The sequence below is a fragment of the Lycium ferocissimum genome, unplaced genomic scaffold (genome assembly GCF_029784015.1).
Source record: "Lycium ferocissimum isolate CSIRO_LF1 unplaced genomic scaffold, AGI_CSIRO_Lferr_CH_V1 ctg2593, whole genome shotgun sequence".
NCBI classification, from domain to species: Eukaryota; Viridiplantae; Streptophyta; class Magnoliopsida; order Solanales; family Solanaceae; genus Lycium; species Lycium ferocissimum.
Genome location: NW_026722588.1, coordinates 56,455 through 73,586, shown reverse-complemented (window position 1 = coordinate 73,586; position 17,132 = coordinate 56,455). Strand labels below are relative to the sequence as shown.

Here is a 17,132-nt window from a genome sequence, read left to right as displayed (position 1 = left end):
GTAAGCTTCTAAATTTAAGTAAAAGACCCATTTTGACTAATTATATGCTGACATGTATTAAAATATTATCTCATATAAAGTATGTATTTATTAGTACTCGGATAAAATAAAGTGGCGTTGCAATAGCCGTGCAATAATATATTGAAAATCAATAGTAGATAAACGCTATTATTTAATTATGCGAAGATAATTGCGATGCGTGTGCATAAGATGGCAAAAATGCTGAAATGATAAAAATGCGAATAATAATAATACTGGTAGTAAATAATAACAAAATAATGCCGGTAATAAAATAATAATAGTAATAATGGTAGTAGTAACAGTCGTAAAAGATAATGACAGGATAAATGAAATGCCGGTATTAATAAAAGTTAATGATTATAGCAAAAAATGCAAATAATTATTTTTTAAAGTTGCAAAAATATTGGAAGCGAAAAAATAGGTATTTCGGAGGAAAGGTGGGACAAAATTGGGTGTCAACAATGATCACTTCTCAATCATATAAATCTATAAAATTAAAGTAAAAGACATTAAATGTACTATTTGCTCAATCAAAACATAACAACTATCTAAGATTAAAGAAGAAATAAGTTGGTAAAATACCAAATTATCATTGCGTAATTTCAGCTTACGTTCTCACTTTCCACATATTGAGATCATTTTTCTGTTTCCTTGCTTAATGGAGATCTTTAATTTTGTTGGGCTAAAACGACCCAAAGATACTCTTAACATGATGTGATATTGTTCGCTTTGGGCCAAGCCCGCACGGTTTTCCCCAAAAGGCCTCACATCATTCAGAGTATCCAACTCCTTATAAATAGCTCCTTTTTCTTTTCAGCTACCAATGTGGTACTTTGTTCGCACACCCAACAATCTTCCCCTCGAACTAAGTTCCACGTGGAACATTATCATACCACGGGTCAGAGATTCAACATATCTGTGTGTCATCCACATTGTCAGAGTATTTACGGTCACCCAAGCCCAAAGGCTGTGAATGCGTCTTCAAAGCTACGGGTAAAGGTCGTAAACCGGCCCATAGACAGGCAAAGGCACTAAGCCGGGCCCCACGCCACACTCCGCCATCTTCATACTCGTCCCGCTAAACCATTGGCTCTGATATCAGTTGTTGGGCTAAAACGGCCCAAAGATACTCTTAACATGAAGTGATATTGTTCGCTTTGGGCCAAGCCCGCATGGTTTTCCCCAAAAGGCCTCACATCATTAAGAGTATCCAACTCCTTATAAATAGCTTCTTTTTCTTTTCAGTTACCAATGTGGTACTTTGTTCGCACACCCAACAATTTTTTTTTCTATTCCTTCCATGATTCAATCACTTAAGATTGAGACTCGTGACTATCTTCTTTTTTTTTTTTCTTTCTTTTTTTCCTGCATCAATAAATAACTAGCGAGAGTTGTCATCATTAAAAGTGATCAACCCTGACACAAATTAGTGTAGACACTAGTTCAAGGACTCAAGATGGTTAAGTAATTCAAGTTTTTGGCCGCAGTCTGAACCCACATGCTAGTTGGGTGTAGTGGAGTTAGAATATAATCAACGTTTGCAAAGTAATTGACTAATAACCACAAGTTACAAAGTTGTAAATAACTGCTTCGTTTGCGCTTATATGAGTTTCGAAATCCAAGATGCTACTCTAGAATTTTACTCGTATAAGTTTCAAAGTTCAAACTCCAGGACCTTCCTGAAGTTTCGCTTTTGTCATTTCGATTTGTGGAAGTTTAAGGTACTCGAGGACATTAGTTCGACAAGTATAACTTTCGAACTCCAGATGACTGTCCAGGAGTTCCTTTAGATGTGATTTCTTGTAAGTCTATTGCTTGTTTTCAAGAGAACAATTTTCTGCTGGTGATTGGCGGATGTTTTCTTTTTGTTCGGTTCATGCTAAATCTACTTAAGCGGAAAAATAAAAGGAAATAGGAATCCATGTAACTGAATCAAAACTATTAGTCAAAACCTTTCCTTTTTTTTCTTTTCTTTTTTCTTAAGTATTCAAACTTGTGGATCTGACTCCTCTCCATTTCGTCAAGTACACATTTAGATGAGAGACATGTGTCCTATTTAATTTTTAAAGGTGAAGATTTTATTACACTAACAAGTATCATAATCATAATTAAGTGAATAATTTTTGAATAAGTACGCTCCAACTTTGGAAAGAAAGAGATATTTCCCACAATTTTTGGTACCCATTAATATCATCTCATATAATAATATTTAAATGTTAAAATTGTAGAACATGAACATAATAACGAGTTTGTTTAGCCTAATAACATTAGTCTTCAAAAGCATTTTGGGTTTTTAACAATGTTTCTTTTCACAAATAAAATAAAAAAAATTAAAGAATTTTCTTAAAAAATAAAAACAGATTTTTTCCCTTCAAACACAGTAGGCTGATGACCTCCCCCCCCCCCCCCCGCTCCTTTTTTTTTTCCCAGTTCTTTTATTTTATGATTTTTGTCAACATTGATATTTTTCCCTTTTTTGTTTTCTCAACATAATATTTCAAAAATAATGGCGCAAAAAGTCGCACATCTTCACATTTAATTATTATTATAATTATATAAGATGAAATTAATTATATTAATGGATATCAAATATTGTGGGGAATATCTTTTTCTTTCCAAAGTTGGTGTACTTTTCAAAAAATTATTCACTTAACTATGGTTATAATATTTGTTAGTGTAATAAAATCTTGACCTTTAAAATTTAAATAGAACACATATTTCTTATCTAAATGTGTACTTGATGAAATGGAGAGGAGCTGGATCCCAAACTTGTCTACCACGTAGTTGACTTCCATGCACATTAATATCTTTCATAACAATCGTATTGCGGTATCCTTTGCCACTAATTATTTCATAAACCTATTTTTAAATTTTAACACGTAGGAGTTGTTTTATTTAGTACTTAAAATAACCAACCTTGTTTGACAAGTTCGAAGTTGATTACTTCATCTCCCCTATATTATTTGGCACACTTCGGTAAATACTTATCCGCAGTTACGGAACCAGGGTTTTCATCTAGGGGTTCAAAAATTCTAAAAGGTAAATACCCGAAGAAGTCAGGGGGTTCAACATCTACTATATATACATAATAAAATAACTTTAACTTTGAAAATACACTGTAATTTTTTGCCGAGGGGGTTCGGATGAACCCCTGGAGCTAACGTGGCTCCGCCTCTGCTTATCCGCACCCGTGCATGTTTACACCAAACCGTATAAGCTTATTATAGTTAAGTAATTTAATAAGGTGAGAATGCATCTTAATTAACCAGTCTTTTCCAAAAGAATAACATTCTTCCATATTTAAAAATAATTTAATTTTAAAACTTCACATTTCACCTTTAATGAGATGATTTATAAGTACACACATATTTATGACTTGTTTTAAAAATCTATATATTTTTTTAAACTTCATATCCAGTATGTTGTATAAGTGTTACAACAATATTTTATTCTCCACTTTGATTCGGTCTATGTTGACTAAGTACACTAATTTTATCCTACTAATTAAATAAACTTGTACTAACAAACATAGCAATATAAATCGCTAGCTCATGCTGTTATTTAGTCCAAACAAATTAGACTCTCAAAAAATTTTTGGACATTGAAGAAATAGCTAGCATGGAGTTTTCTAAGCCTTTTGGTTTTCTCTCCCTTCTCAAAGAATCCTTTCAATTACTTCCAAGAAATAAAAAGTTATTAGCACTAGTAAGTTTTCCTTATTTTCTTATTTCCTCTATCCTCTTCTCAATCTTGAATTTCAAACTTAAATTCTTGATCCATGATATTGTTTTCAAGGCATCAATTTTGCCTACTTCAATTCATAATACCCTTAAAATCATGAAAATTCTAGCTGATATTAAAGAGGATTTCAGAATTCTTCTAACTATATATGTTGCAACTTTTGTTGTTCTATTTTTACTCTCTTTTCTTGCTAAAATTTTCTTTAATTCCTTAAAAAATTTCATTTCCACCAAAAAAATCTCTCTTTTAATTTTGACTTTCCTTTCCTTTCCACTCTCTTTTTTCCTCTTCTTATTTTCCTACCTAACTTTCCCTTTAAAATTTAGAATTCAACACCTTGAAGAACTCTCACTATTTTCACCTATACATGTTGAGTCCGGACATGTATTAGAAGAAGCAAACAAAGAAGCTAAGTCTTTACTCCACTTAAAACTTCTATTCTTCTTTCCTATTTTTTAACTCTCCTTTTTTACCGCGGTGACCGCGGTAAATGTCTGTTTTCCGTATGTTTGAACGGAAAACCGACGATAAAAACAGTTTTTACCGCAGTAAAGTAAAAACTGCATGGATACGTGTTTTGGTTACGACCACTTGCGTTTACGCGACCATGCAAGCATGTACCATATTGCCTGGGATGCTCGTGGCATTTTTCGAGACCCGCCCGTTTATTGGGGTCGTGGTTGCGGGTCTCGGGTCGGGTTTGGAGCTCCATATGATGGCGGTTACGGCTTTGGCTCTCGTGGCATCGGTTAATGAAGGGATCTACGGGTTTGATGCTATCCGGGTCGGGTCGGGTTTATGGAGGGGAAACGGGTATGCGGGTGGGTTTTGTCCGGGTTGTTTGTTTTGTTTTCGGGCTTTATACGTGGCACGATGGAGGTGGAGATGGCGATGGACAGTTCGGATTTCGAGAGAGTTATTGAATCAACAGTTGTGATTAAATTGTTGTGGGATAATGTGGTTTTGATTTTTTTGTATGCTTTGGTGGTTCAATGGAACTTTGTTGTTACTACTGTTTTTTATTTTGATCTTAAGAAAAGAGATTCCGTTAAATTGTTGTGGGATAATGTGGTTTTGATTTTCTTTATTCTTTTTCAATATTCAATATTTCTTTATATCTATATATATATATATATATATATATATATATATATATTTTTTTTTTTTTTTTTTTTTTTACTTTATCTTCATTTATTGTTTTTTTATTTCACTTTTGTTTTGGTTAATCTTGTCCTATCATCTTTAGTATCCACTTCACATGCTGATACTTAACTGCTAGTTTTCCTTTTTATTTTACTATAACTTTCATTAAAATATTCGTTATTGTTGCTACAATTGTTATTGTCATTGTTATAGTAATTAACATCTTAAATTTTGTTTTATTTTCCAATTAAAAGAGTTGGGAAGCTAAAAAGGAAAGGAAAAGAAAAGTCAAGGGGACATGGGCCAAGTCGTTAGTCCATTAGTCAAAACCCGGGCCCATCAAAATTTAATTTGAATAAGACAAGACATTATTGAAATTCGACCCTTAATTTGAGCTTGATGAAAATTATTAGGAGATTGAGTTTCGTGGTCCACTACAAATGCTATTTTAGTTATGCGATATTTTCCATAAGAGATTACTAAAGATAACACAGGAAATTGCTAAATAAATCAGTAAAAGTCTTTTAGAAATTATTTTCTTTCAGTTCAAATGGTAAGTGATCACAAGAGATTATGTTTTCAATATTTACCCGAATAACCGAGACATTTGACTCTACAGAAAGAATTTTAAGATCCGTAATAGACCTCGAATTCGACCCTACCTTCCATGTTTCTCCAGACGCCTCGGTATTGGTAAAAGTTTATGTATACCAAACTAATAGATGTGTATGACTTTATATGTATTTTCATACATACTATTCTCATTTAATCACGGTTAATTATTGAGTGTTGCTCGAATGTCAGTGCCCTTGTCCCCACACCAGCTTGCTCTTTGGGCAAGTCAATACGAGCTGATGATTTGCATTTACTAGAAATTATTAGTTGAAAACCAATAATTGCAACGATCGAAATAGACTAACTTTTTTCTTTAATTTTATTTTGTGTACAAAGGACAGAAACGTAATCAATATGAGCTCTTGTGCATGCTACGAATTCCTCAGTGGAAACCAACAATTGCATTAATGATCGAACTAGACTAATTTGCATCATCAATTATTAATGGAAAATTAGAGATCTTGCTATAGTCGATACTTCCTTGCAATTCAATAATCTCTTGTCCCCCCTTTCTCTTCTTGCAACGAAAATATAGAACTGTATAATTCACAAGCTCGAACACCTTCAATAAACAAGAACCATTCACCAAAATCAACATTGAAATATTCTTGTTAACAATCCGTTTCTCATCTTTAACAATCCTAGTACCCACAAAAATAATTAAAGCCAATAAGTTGAACACAATGTTTAAAATAAACCCTTTCATCTCATTGCCCTTAATTATTTTTCTAGCTTTTCCAAGAGCCATAACTCCATAATAACCTTCTTCAACTATTGAAACCACTAAGGCCAGCACCCAAACGACCGATAAATATAGATAGAAAATATACGCGAATATTGCGAAAATAATAACCATTGAAAAATCATATAAGTTAGAGGTAGCCAATAAAGGAGTTGCCATGGATAAACAAAAGAAAAAATATCCAATAACAAGAATTGTAGTGTAAAACATTGTGGAAAATAACCTTTTGTATGATCTTAAAATCTTGATACCTAAATCTTTGAAATTTAAGGTTTTATCATGGTATGATGTAGAAGAAATTAAGATTATTGTGCTAGTAGAGAAAATTGAGATGATGAAATAGGACAAGATGAATGAAAAATCAATGGCCAAAACAAGTTTAAAATTTTCTTTAATACTAGAAAGTAGATTACCTAGTGAAGAACCATTTGTACTAGAAATAGGAATGAGGGATTCTTTAATAAACATGTCTCTTAACAAAGAATCAGAAGTGAATTTGAATATCAGGAAGAAGATTGATGTCAAAATAAGGTAAAACATGGTTATTAATCCCATGATTTTACCATTTTTTGGAATAAGTTGGATGGATTCCCTAAGAATCCCTACAAAACTAAAAAAATTGTAAAGCCCCATTGTTTGATTCTTGAAATTTTTGGGATTAGGTATGATAGTGAGTTTGGTTTTTTGAAGTTATAAGCATTTGAAGATTTGCAAGTGTAAAGCTTTTGAAGTAGTCAATGGAAGTAGAATTATGTTGCCTTATTGTTTTATTTTGCTTATACGAGGTCTTCCTTTGAAAGTATTTGCCTTAATTTAGTTACTAGGTATTTGTTTGCAACTGTTAAAATACAATAAATTGACCATTGGAATTTTTAATGGGGTCTTTTAACATTTTTAGCCAGCTGGCTAAAAAGCTTTCGTTTAATTGTTCAACCATAATGTTTGTAGTCGTCGTTGGTGTATAAATAAATATGTAAAATTTAAGGGTGGAGTTAGGCTTTTGGTTATATTTCTCTTAAAAAATCATTAAATATGTAAAAATTATTAATTTACAATCTAATAACTTAAAAAGACTAGGATTCCAAATCCATACTTTAAATTCTGACTTCGTATCTATATATAATAAACGTATAATATATAGATATTAATTATACACAAATTTGTATTGTAAAGCTTTTGAAGTAGTCAAGGTAAGTAGAATTATGCTGCCTTATTTTATTTACGAGGTCTTCGTTTGAAATTGCGCTGTGTTTATTCTATTTGCAAGGTCTTTGTTTGTCACTGTCAGAATAAAATAAATTAATTAACCAGTGGAGTTCCGTAGGTTGATTTACGCAAATGTTTCTTTATAGCCTACCATTTAGATTTTGTCCCTGTTATTAAAAGTTTTGTAGTATAGCACTTAGTAAATTACCCGTTCAGATAATGTTAGATTCGAGTCTAATATTTGCTTGTATGTTCAATTTTACAGACAATGACATTAGACTGTCGTCTAATATTTGCAATAACTTCCAAAATTTAAATCGTGATCTAACTTTTTTTTATAAAATTTTCAATTTGTTCAAAAAGAATTTTTAAACCGTTATCTAAAAAGCTCATAAATTACAAGAAAAAAGTATTATTTATCAAACATCTGTCGCAGAAAAAGGTAACCCACCAAGATTTTACAATTTCTATAAGTATCACAAGTGTCGTTAAAGAGAATAAGGGAAAGATATTGAATAATTTCTATAAGATTTAAACTCTCATTCTTATAGCATGTTTACCAAATTTTCGAATTTTGTTTATTTTGAAGATTGTTTTTTTATCAGAAATATTTTTCTAGAAAATGCTTTTGGAGAGAGCTACTTTGCTTGACTAGTCAGTTGGAATATCACTTGTTTTCAATATTATAGCAATAATTTGTGCTTAATCAAGGTTTCGAAAGTGCTTATTGGTGAAAAGTTTTTTTCCTTACCTTTTGATATATAGCTTCTTCTAATACTCAAAAGCACTTTTAAAAAAAAAAAAAAAATTGATCAAACACCTTAACTCTCTAAAATAATCTATTTTTATAATAAAACTAAATGCTTTTGACTTCTAAAAAAACTGATCAACTGGCTATTCGTCTATACAAGCCTATCCATGTGTTGACTTTACTCTATGCTAGCTAGGGGTGTACATGGACCGGGTTGGTTCGGATTTTTTAAATGCCAAACCAAACCAATTGCGTCGAGTTTTTTAATTTATACACCAAACCAAACCAATAAAATTCGGGTTTTTCAACCTCGGGTTTTCTCGGTTTATTCGGTTTTTCGGGTTTTTTTTCGGAATAGTCTTGATACAAAATATATAATTTTTACTTCAAATATTTCTTTAGTTCTAGTAAGATACAACTATATAATTAAGGTGTTTCTTAAGAAAATAACACAAAATGTGAGAAGAGTGATGACATTGTATTAAAATATTCAACAAAAGCTAATAAATTCGGTCTACGGCACTCGGGCCTTGCTTGCATGTGTCCGAGCGAACCTCATGGCTTGCTTGTCAACATGGGCATCAAACAACATATCTATGTGATGCAATTTAAATAAATCATGAAAATATAATTTGCGGAATAAAGTCTTGAAACCATCTCATAGCATGAAATATTATGAAAACATAATAGTACGTAATCATGAATGCACCACTGACTCTGGAAACTAACATCTGTCTATGAAACCTCTAAAACATGTCTGAATACTAACTACCAGGACATGGCCCTGGACTACCATAACTGCATACTAAATATAAAGACTCCATGTTGAACCCCGGAGGAGTGGGGCTCACCAAAAGGCGATGCGAGGTGATCCTCTTTGCGCAGGCGTATGCTCCTGAAAATCGGTATCTGCACCGTGAAGTGCAGGCCCCGGGCAAAAGGGACGTTAGTACATAGTGAATAGTACTAGTATGTAAAACCTGCTGAAATGAAGAACATGGCATACATAGGTATAGAACATGAACGGAAACTGAATGTAACTTGAACATGAGCATGAAACGTGAGTAAAGTCTGAAAACAGTAATTCAATGAAAATACATGAATATAAAACTTCTTGTAACGTGGGGAATGCTATAGTGTAACCGACAACATGATGCGGTACTTGCGCCTACCCGGAGAACACTCACACCTTGCCGGGGGATATGAGATTTAAGTAATAATAAGCATGTAAGGATCCAAAGCGCATAATGAAGGTGTTGCCTACTTGCGACAACCCTTATCCTACGGTGGCAACGTAGTTTCAGGCTATCTGAGCCTTCTCGGTTAACTAAGCAATCCCAAAAACATGAACATGATATAGTTGGCTAAGAAGCCCATGATTTTCGTGAAATAACTTGTAAATAACTTGTAATCATGATTTCACGAAATAACTTGTAATATGGTTTCATGAGATAACTTGTCATAATCTTGCAAACATGTTCTTGATTCGTGAGTAGAAACAATAGTTCATCAATATATAGATATATAATTTGACTTGAAAACATGCTTGTAACTTGCTACATAAAATCATAAAATTTCATATAAACATAATGAGAATGCATGAGGAAGAATTCATGATTCATGGATTAAGCTAGGGTTCCTAATAACCGTAATGGAAGATTAGGAATACAATAACGAATATAGATACAAAGTTCATGTGTATAAATACATAAATACGGGCTACCAATATGTTGGTTTTAATGCCCTAGGGTTTGAACTTCATGAATATCAAGAAACGGAGCATGGGGAAGAACGTAGAGATTCCCACATGTGGATGGAAGTTCTACATACCTTAATTGCTTCAACACTTGAATTAGAGACTTGCGTTTTTGAAGTATTCCCCAATTCTTGATTCTTGAATCTTGAACGGTTTAGTTAGGGTTTACCAAAAATGTTGGGTGGAGGAGATACCAAAAGTAAGAAATCCCTAGGAGATGTTTAATCAACACTTGCATGTGCTCCACAAGGAATACCAATGATTTAGCTATTTGAATAATGAGTCCCAGACCCTAGAAAACTTATTTATAGGATGTCCAAAAATGAGAAAAACTTCCAGACGGAAATACCCTGTGCATAGGGTGCGATTCGCACATGGTGTCGCATGTGCAACCTGCGAGTCGCAGGTTGCACCGAACCGTCGCGGTGCTTGCATACCTTCACGTCATTCTTTGGTACCTCTCTTGTCACCGGATGCGATGACATATGCGACTCGCATGTGTAACATGCGAATCGCACATGGTGTCGCATGTGGTGCACAGACTACATCTTCCTTGGCACCTCTCTGTCAGCAGATGCGACACCACCTGCGACTCGCTTGTAGCACATGCGATTCGCAGGTGATGCCTTAGTCTAGGCTCATGTTTTCTTTTGGTTTCTTTTGGTCTAGGATCATGCTCAAGGTCCGAGTTAATGGTACGGGGTGTTACAATATCTCCCCCTTAGGATCATTCGTCCTCGAATGATGGGTCATGGTCGAGGACATGCTGGGCATGGCTTGAATACACGGATGTGAAGAAAACATAACATGAAACATGAGACATGACATGATGTGATTACATGAAAACGTGAATACTGAGGAATGAGACATGAAACATAAGCGTCGGGTACATGACATGAGCGTGAAACATGAGACATGATATGACATGGGCTATGGAAAGTTACCTTGAAGGTTATCTGCTTGTTGATCAAACAAGAATGGGTACTTGGATTTCATACCCTCCTCGGCTTCCCATGTAGCTTCCTCAACCTTCTGACTCCTCCACAGGACTTTCACTGAGGCTACTTCTTTGGTTCTCAACTTGCTAATCTGACGATCAAGAATGGCTACGGGAATCTCCTCGTAAGTCAAACCATCCTTAATCGATATGGTATCAACGGGAACAACTAACGACGGGTCCCCTACACACTTCCTTAACATGGACACATGGAATACGGGATGTACGGCAATCAAATCTTGTGGCAACTCCAATTCATAAGCTACTAGACCAACCCCCGCGAGAATTCTGTAGGTCCAATATATACGGGACCGAGTTTGCCTTTCTTGCCAAATCTCATAACACCCTTCATGGGTGAGACTTTTAGGAACACCCAATCATCAACTGAAAATTCTAAGTCCCTTCGCCTCACATCTGTGTAAGACTTCTGGCGACTCTGAGCCGTTTTCAAACGCTCCTGAATTAACTTGACCTTCTCCATAGCCTGATAAACCAAATCGGTCCTAGCAACTCGCTTCACCAACTTCGAACCAACCAATTGGTGATCTACACCTTCGCCCATACGAGCTTCAAACGGTGCCATCCCAATACTAGCATGATAGGCGTTATTATACGAAAACTCGATGAGAGCGGTGATCATCCCAATTACCTTTGAAATCCAAGACGCATGCCCTCAGCATGTCCTCCAGAGTCTGAATAGTACGCTCTGCCTGCCCATCTGTTTGCGGATGAAAAGCTGTGCTAAGGTTCACCTTGGTACCCAATCCTTTCTGAAAGGATTTCCAGAAATTCGCTGTAAACTGAGCACCACGATCCGAAATGATGGACACTGGTGTCCCATGCAATCTGACAATCTCCTTAATGTACAACTTGGCATAATCTTCTGCGAATCGTGGTCTTGACCGGCAAAAAGTGTGCTTGACTTAGTAAGCCTTGTCAACGATCACCCAAATAGAGTCGTGTCTCCTAGGCGAACGAGGTAAACCCGACACGAAGTCCATATTGATCATTTCCCATTTCCGGACCGGAATATCGATATTCGAGCCAAGCCACCGAGGCCTCGGTGTTCGGCTTTCACTTGCGCGACAATTCGGACACTTAGCTACAAAGTCGCTACATTCTTCTTCATATCATTCCACCAATAAATCTCCTTAAGATCATGATACATCTTAGTAGAACCTGGGTGAATGGAATACCTGGAATTGTGAGCTTCTGACATGATTCTCTCTCTGAGCCCATCTACATCTGGAACACACAATCTACCTCGGTACCTCAGGGTACCATCATCTCCCCCTTGTTCAAAAGCCGTCGTCTTGTGCTTGTGAATCCCTTCTTTCGAGGTAGCAAGTAGGGATCATTAAACTGTTTCTCCTTGACTTCAACAACTAAAGAGGAAAGAGCTCTATTCTGAACAACCACACCACCATCCTCGGAGTCCAAAAGTCGAACTCCAAGATTGGCTAAACGATGAACTTCCTTTGTCATAACTCTCTTATCTACGTCCACGTGGGCTATACTTCCCATGGAACGCCGACTAAGAGCATCAGCTACAACATTTGCTTTCCCCGGATGGTAAAGAATATCCACATCGTAGTCCTTAAGCAATTCGAGCCATCTCCTTTGCCTAAGATTCAGCTCCCTTTGCTTGAAGATATACTGCAGGCTTTTATGATCTGTGAAAATATCAACATGCACTCCATACAAATAATGACGCCATATCTTAAGTGCAAAAACAACAGCTGCCAACTCTAGGTCATGAGTCGGATAATTCTTTTCGTGAACCTTGAGTTGACGAGATGCATAAGCTACAACCTTACCATGTTGCATTAAAACACATCCGAGACCAACTCCTGAAGCATCACAATAAACCACGAACCCTTCGGTTCCCTCTGGTAGAGTCAAAACTGGCGCAGAAGTTAATCTCGTTTTCAATTCCTCGAAACTGCGCTCACAGGCATCTGACCACTGAAATTTAACTTCCTTCTTCATCAACTTGGTCAATGGTGCTGAAATAGATGAAAACCCCTCGACGAAACGTCGGTAATAGCCTGCTAGACCCAAGAAACTGCGGATATCTGAAACTGATGTGGGTCTAGGCCAATTCTTAACGGCCTCAATCTTCTGAGAGTCAACCTGAACACCCTCACCAGAAATCACATGACCTAAGAAGGCTACTGACTTGAGCCAAAATTCACACTTAGAGAATTTTGCATACAACTTGCGGTCCTTGAGAATCTGAAGGACTATACGAAGGTGTTCTGCGTGCTCAGCCTCACTACGGGAGTAAATGAGGATATCATCTATGAAGACAATGACAAAGAGGTCGAGGTATGGCTTGAAGACTCTATTCATGAGGTCCATAAATGCTGCTGGGGCATTGGTCAAACCGAAGGACATGACACAGAATTCGAAATGACCATATCTGGTTCTAAAAGCCGTCTTAGGAATATCTCGTTCCTTAACCTTAAGCTGATGGTAACCTGACCGGAGATCTATCTTGGAGTAACATTGGGCACCCTGAAGCTGATCAAATAAGTCATCTATTCGTGGAAGAGGGTATTTATTCTTGATTGTGACTTTATTGAGCTGGCGATAGTCAATGCACATACGCAAAGAACCATCTTTCTTGCGCACAAAGAGAACTGGGGCACCCCATGGAGAGACACTGTGGTCGATAAAACCCTTGTCTAGAAGATCTTTGAGTTGAGCCTTAAGCTCTCGTAATTCAAATTTGGAGCCATCCTATAAGGTGGAATAGATATAGGTTTCGTACCTGGGAGTAGGTCAATTGCGAAATCAATTTCCCTATCAGGAGGGATTCCAGGAAGATCCTCGGGAAAGACTTCTGGAAACTCATTAACAACGATCGCGGCGAAGAGTTGGGGTGGGGAAGCTGAATCCCTAACCCGAACGAGATGATAGATATAACCCTTAGACACCATTTTTCTTGCCTTGAGGTAAGAGATAAACCTACCCTTAGGGCTTACTGAATTACCCTTCCACTCTAAGACTGGCTCGTTAGGAAACTTGAAATTTACAGTTTTAGTTCTACAATCAACTGACGCATAACATGAATATAACCAGTCCATGCCCATGATTACATCAAAATCTACCATTTCCAACTCACATAAGTCAGCTAGAATAACATGATGATAGACTCTAACTGGACAACCCTTATAGACACGTCGGGCTATGACGGGCTCACCAACTGGAGTTGACACTTCAAAAGGTTCTTTTAGCTTTTCAGGTTCAATACCAAATTTTCTAGCAACATAAGGGGTGACATAGGATAGGGTGGATCCAGGGTCCATGAGAGCATAGACATCGAAACTGAAAACGGTGAGCATACCTGTGACAACATCAGTACGAGCATCGGTATCCTGACGCCCAGTCAAAGCATACAAACGGTTTGGGCCACCGCCTGCGTTGCCGGATCTAACTGGTGCACGTCCTGCCTGAGTTTGATTATTACGAGGAACCGACGAATTTATCGACTGGGTCCGATTACCTCCTGTGCCCTGTCTGACTGAAGGGCAATCTCGCTGAATATGGCCCGGCTGACCACACCCATAGCAAATATTTGATCCCAAGCGGCACTCCCCAGGATGCCTCCTCCCACACTTAGCACAAATCGGATTGGTGAAGTTACTCTGAGTCACACTGGCCTGAGACTGAGAGCCTGACGGCCTGAAATTCTGCTGACGGTTATCTCTCCTGAACTTGGAAACTGGAGCACTTGCTGTGGACGGAGCGGGTCCTGCTGACCTGTTGTTAAAGAATTTCCTGTTCCCGCTGAACTGTCCGGTAGACTTGACCCTCTTGTTGAACTCCTTGTCTTTCTCTTTCTGCAAGGCTTCCTCCTCCTTTAGCCTCGTCTCGTTGCCCTGTACGAAAGCAACCATCTTGGAGATGGTCATTCCCCCATTCTGTGCAGCAATGTTGGCCCCATCATACAAATGAGAATCAAGTCCTCCAACAAACCTTCTCACTCTCGCCCTCATATCTGGTACCATATCTGAAGCATGCTTGGCCAGACTGACAAACTCCAAATAGTAGTCCTGAACTGATCTGCCATTCTGTTTGAGCTTCAGGAATTGCTCAACCTTAGCTTCCCTGACCTCTACTGGCATGAAGTGGTCCGGAATGCACTTGCAAACTCATCCCATGTAGCATCGGGTGCATCCTCACCTCGGGATAATTCCCAAGATTCGTACCAGGTGTTAGCAATGCTCTGCAGCTGATGAGCTCCGAAAGTAGCTGCTTCAGTTTCTGTGACTGCCATAATTCTGAAGATCTTCTGAAGAGCATCTATGTAGTCCTGAGGGTCTTCGTCTTTCTTTGTCCCCGTGAAGACTGGGGGATTCATTCTGAGGAAATCCTTAGTCCTAGAAGACTCTCCATTATGCCCCGAACTTGACCCGGATTCCTGACGTTGGGCCTGAGCTGCTACCAGTTGTGTGAGCATGTTGATAGCATTCCTAACATCTCCATCCGTATCAGTAGGAGGGGTAACTGTAGGAGCGGTTGGGGCTGCTGTCTGAGTCGGAACGGTCTCTTCGCGAGTTGCTTCCACGCTAGCCCTTTGGCTGGTGGCTGTGTTCCTTTTCTTGTACGTTCTCTTGTAAGGCATTTTCTGAAAATACGTACACGCACGAATTAGAAGGATATCCTAAAAGTAATGCTCTAACTGCACGATCTAAAATATGAAAGAAGTGAGACAATCCTGGATGTCTTGGTGGTCAACTTGTTTATATGTATGGGGCCCTCACACATATAAAAGTGACCCCACCGGACACGGTTTCATAGACTCCCTAAAGACTCTTGAACCTAGGCTCGATACCAAGCTTTGTCACGCCCGAACCATGGCACCGGGCGTAACACGGCACTCGGGCCTTGCTTGCGTGTGTCCGAGCGAACCTCATGGCTTGCTTGTCAACATGGGCATCAAACAACATATCTATGCGACGCAATTTAAATAAATCATGAAAATATAATTTGCGGAATAAAGTCTTGAAACCATCTCATAGCATGAAATATTATGAAAACATAATAGTACGTAATCATGAATGCACCACCGACTCGGAAACTAACATCTATCTATGAAACCTCTAAAACATGTCGAATACTAACTACCGGGACATGGCCCCGGACTACCATAAACTGTATACTAAATATAAAGACTCCATGTTGAACCCCGGGAGGAGTGGGGCTCACCAATAAGCTGATACTGAGGTGATCCTACTGCGCAGGCGTATGCTCCTGAAAGTCGGTATCTGCACCGTGAAGTGCAGGCCCCGGGCAAAAGGGACGTTAGTACATGGTGAATAGTACTAGTATGTAAAACCTGCTGAAATGAAGAGCATGGCATACATAGGTATAGAACATGAACGGAAACTGAATGTAACTTGAACATGAGCATGAAACGTGAGTAAAGTCTCGAAAACGATAATTCAATGAAAATACATGAATATAAAACTTCTTGTAACGTGGGGAATGCTATAGTGTAACCGACAACATGATGCGGTACTTGCGCCCTACCGGAGAACACTCACACCTTGCCGGGGGATATGAGATTTAAGTAATAATAGCATGTAAGGATCCAAACCGCATAATGAAGGTGTTGCCTACTTGCGACAACCCTTATCCTACGGTGGCAACGTAGTTTCGGGCTATCGAGCCTTCTCGGTTAACTAAGCAATCCCAAAAACATGAACATGATATAGTTGGCTAAGAAGCCCATGATTTTCGTGAAATAACTTGTAAATAACTTGTAATCATGATTTCACGAAATAACTTGTAATATGGTTTCATGAGATAACTTGTCATAATCTTGCAAACATGTTCTTGATTCGTGAGTAGAAACAATAGTTCATAAATATATAGATATATAATTTGACTTGAAAACATGCTTGTAACTTGCTACATAAAATCATAAAATTTCATATAACATAATGCGAACACATGAGGAAGAATTCATGATTCATGGATTAAGCTAGGGTTCCTAATAACCGTAATGGAAGATTAGGAATACAATAACGAATATAGATACAAAGTTCATGTACATAAATACATAAATACGGGCTACCAATATGTTGGTTTTAATGCCCTAGGGTTTGAACTTCATGGATATCAAGAAACGGAGCATGGGGAAGAACGTAGA

At 37.6% G+C, this 17,132-nt stretch overlaps 1 protein-coding gene across 1 annotated transcript; it reads right to left on the bottom strand.

The window, feature by feature from the left end:
- Positions 1-5,941: 5,941 nt before the first annotated feature.
- LOC132043575 (uncharacterized) lies at positions 5,942-15,602 on the bottom strand. The gene is made up of 7 exons (XM_059434054.1): positions 15,161-15,602; positions 14,178-15,095; positions 13,746-14,030; positions 13,582-13,637; positions 12,849-13,495; positions 11,622-11,690; positions 5,942-6,161 (listed from the first exon to the last, which is right to left on the bottom strand). The coding sequence occupies exons 1-7, from the start codon at positions 15,600-15,602 to the stop codon at positions 5,942-5,944; spliced, it is 2,637 nt and encodes an 878-aa protein (XP_059290037.1).
- Positions 15,603-17,132: the final 1,530 nt, after the last annotated feature.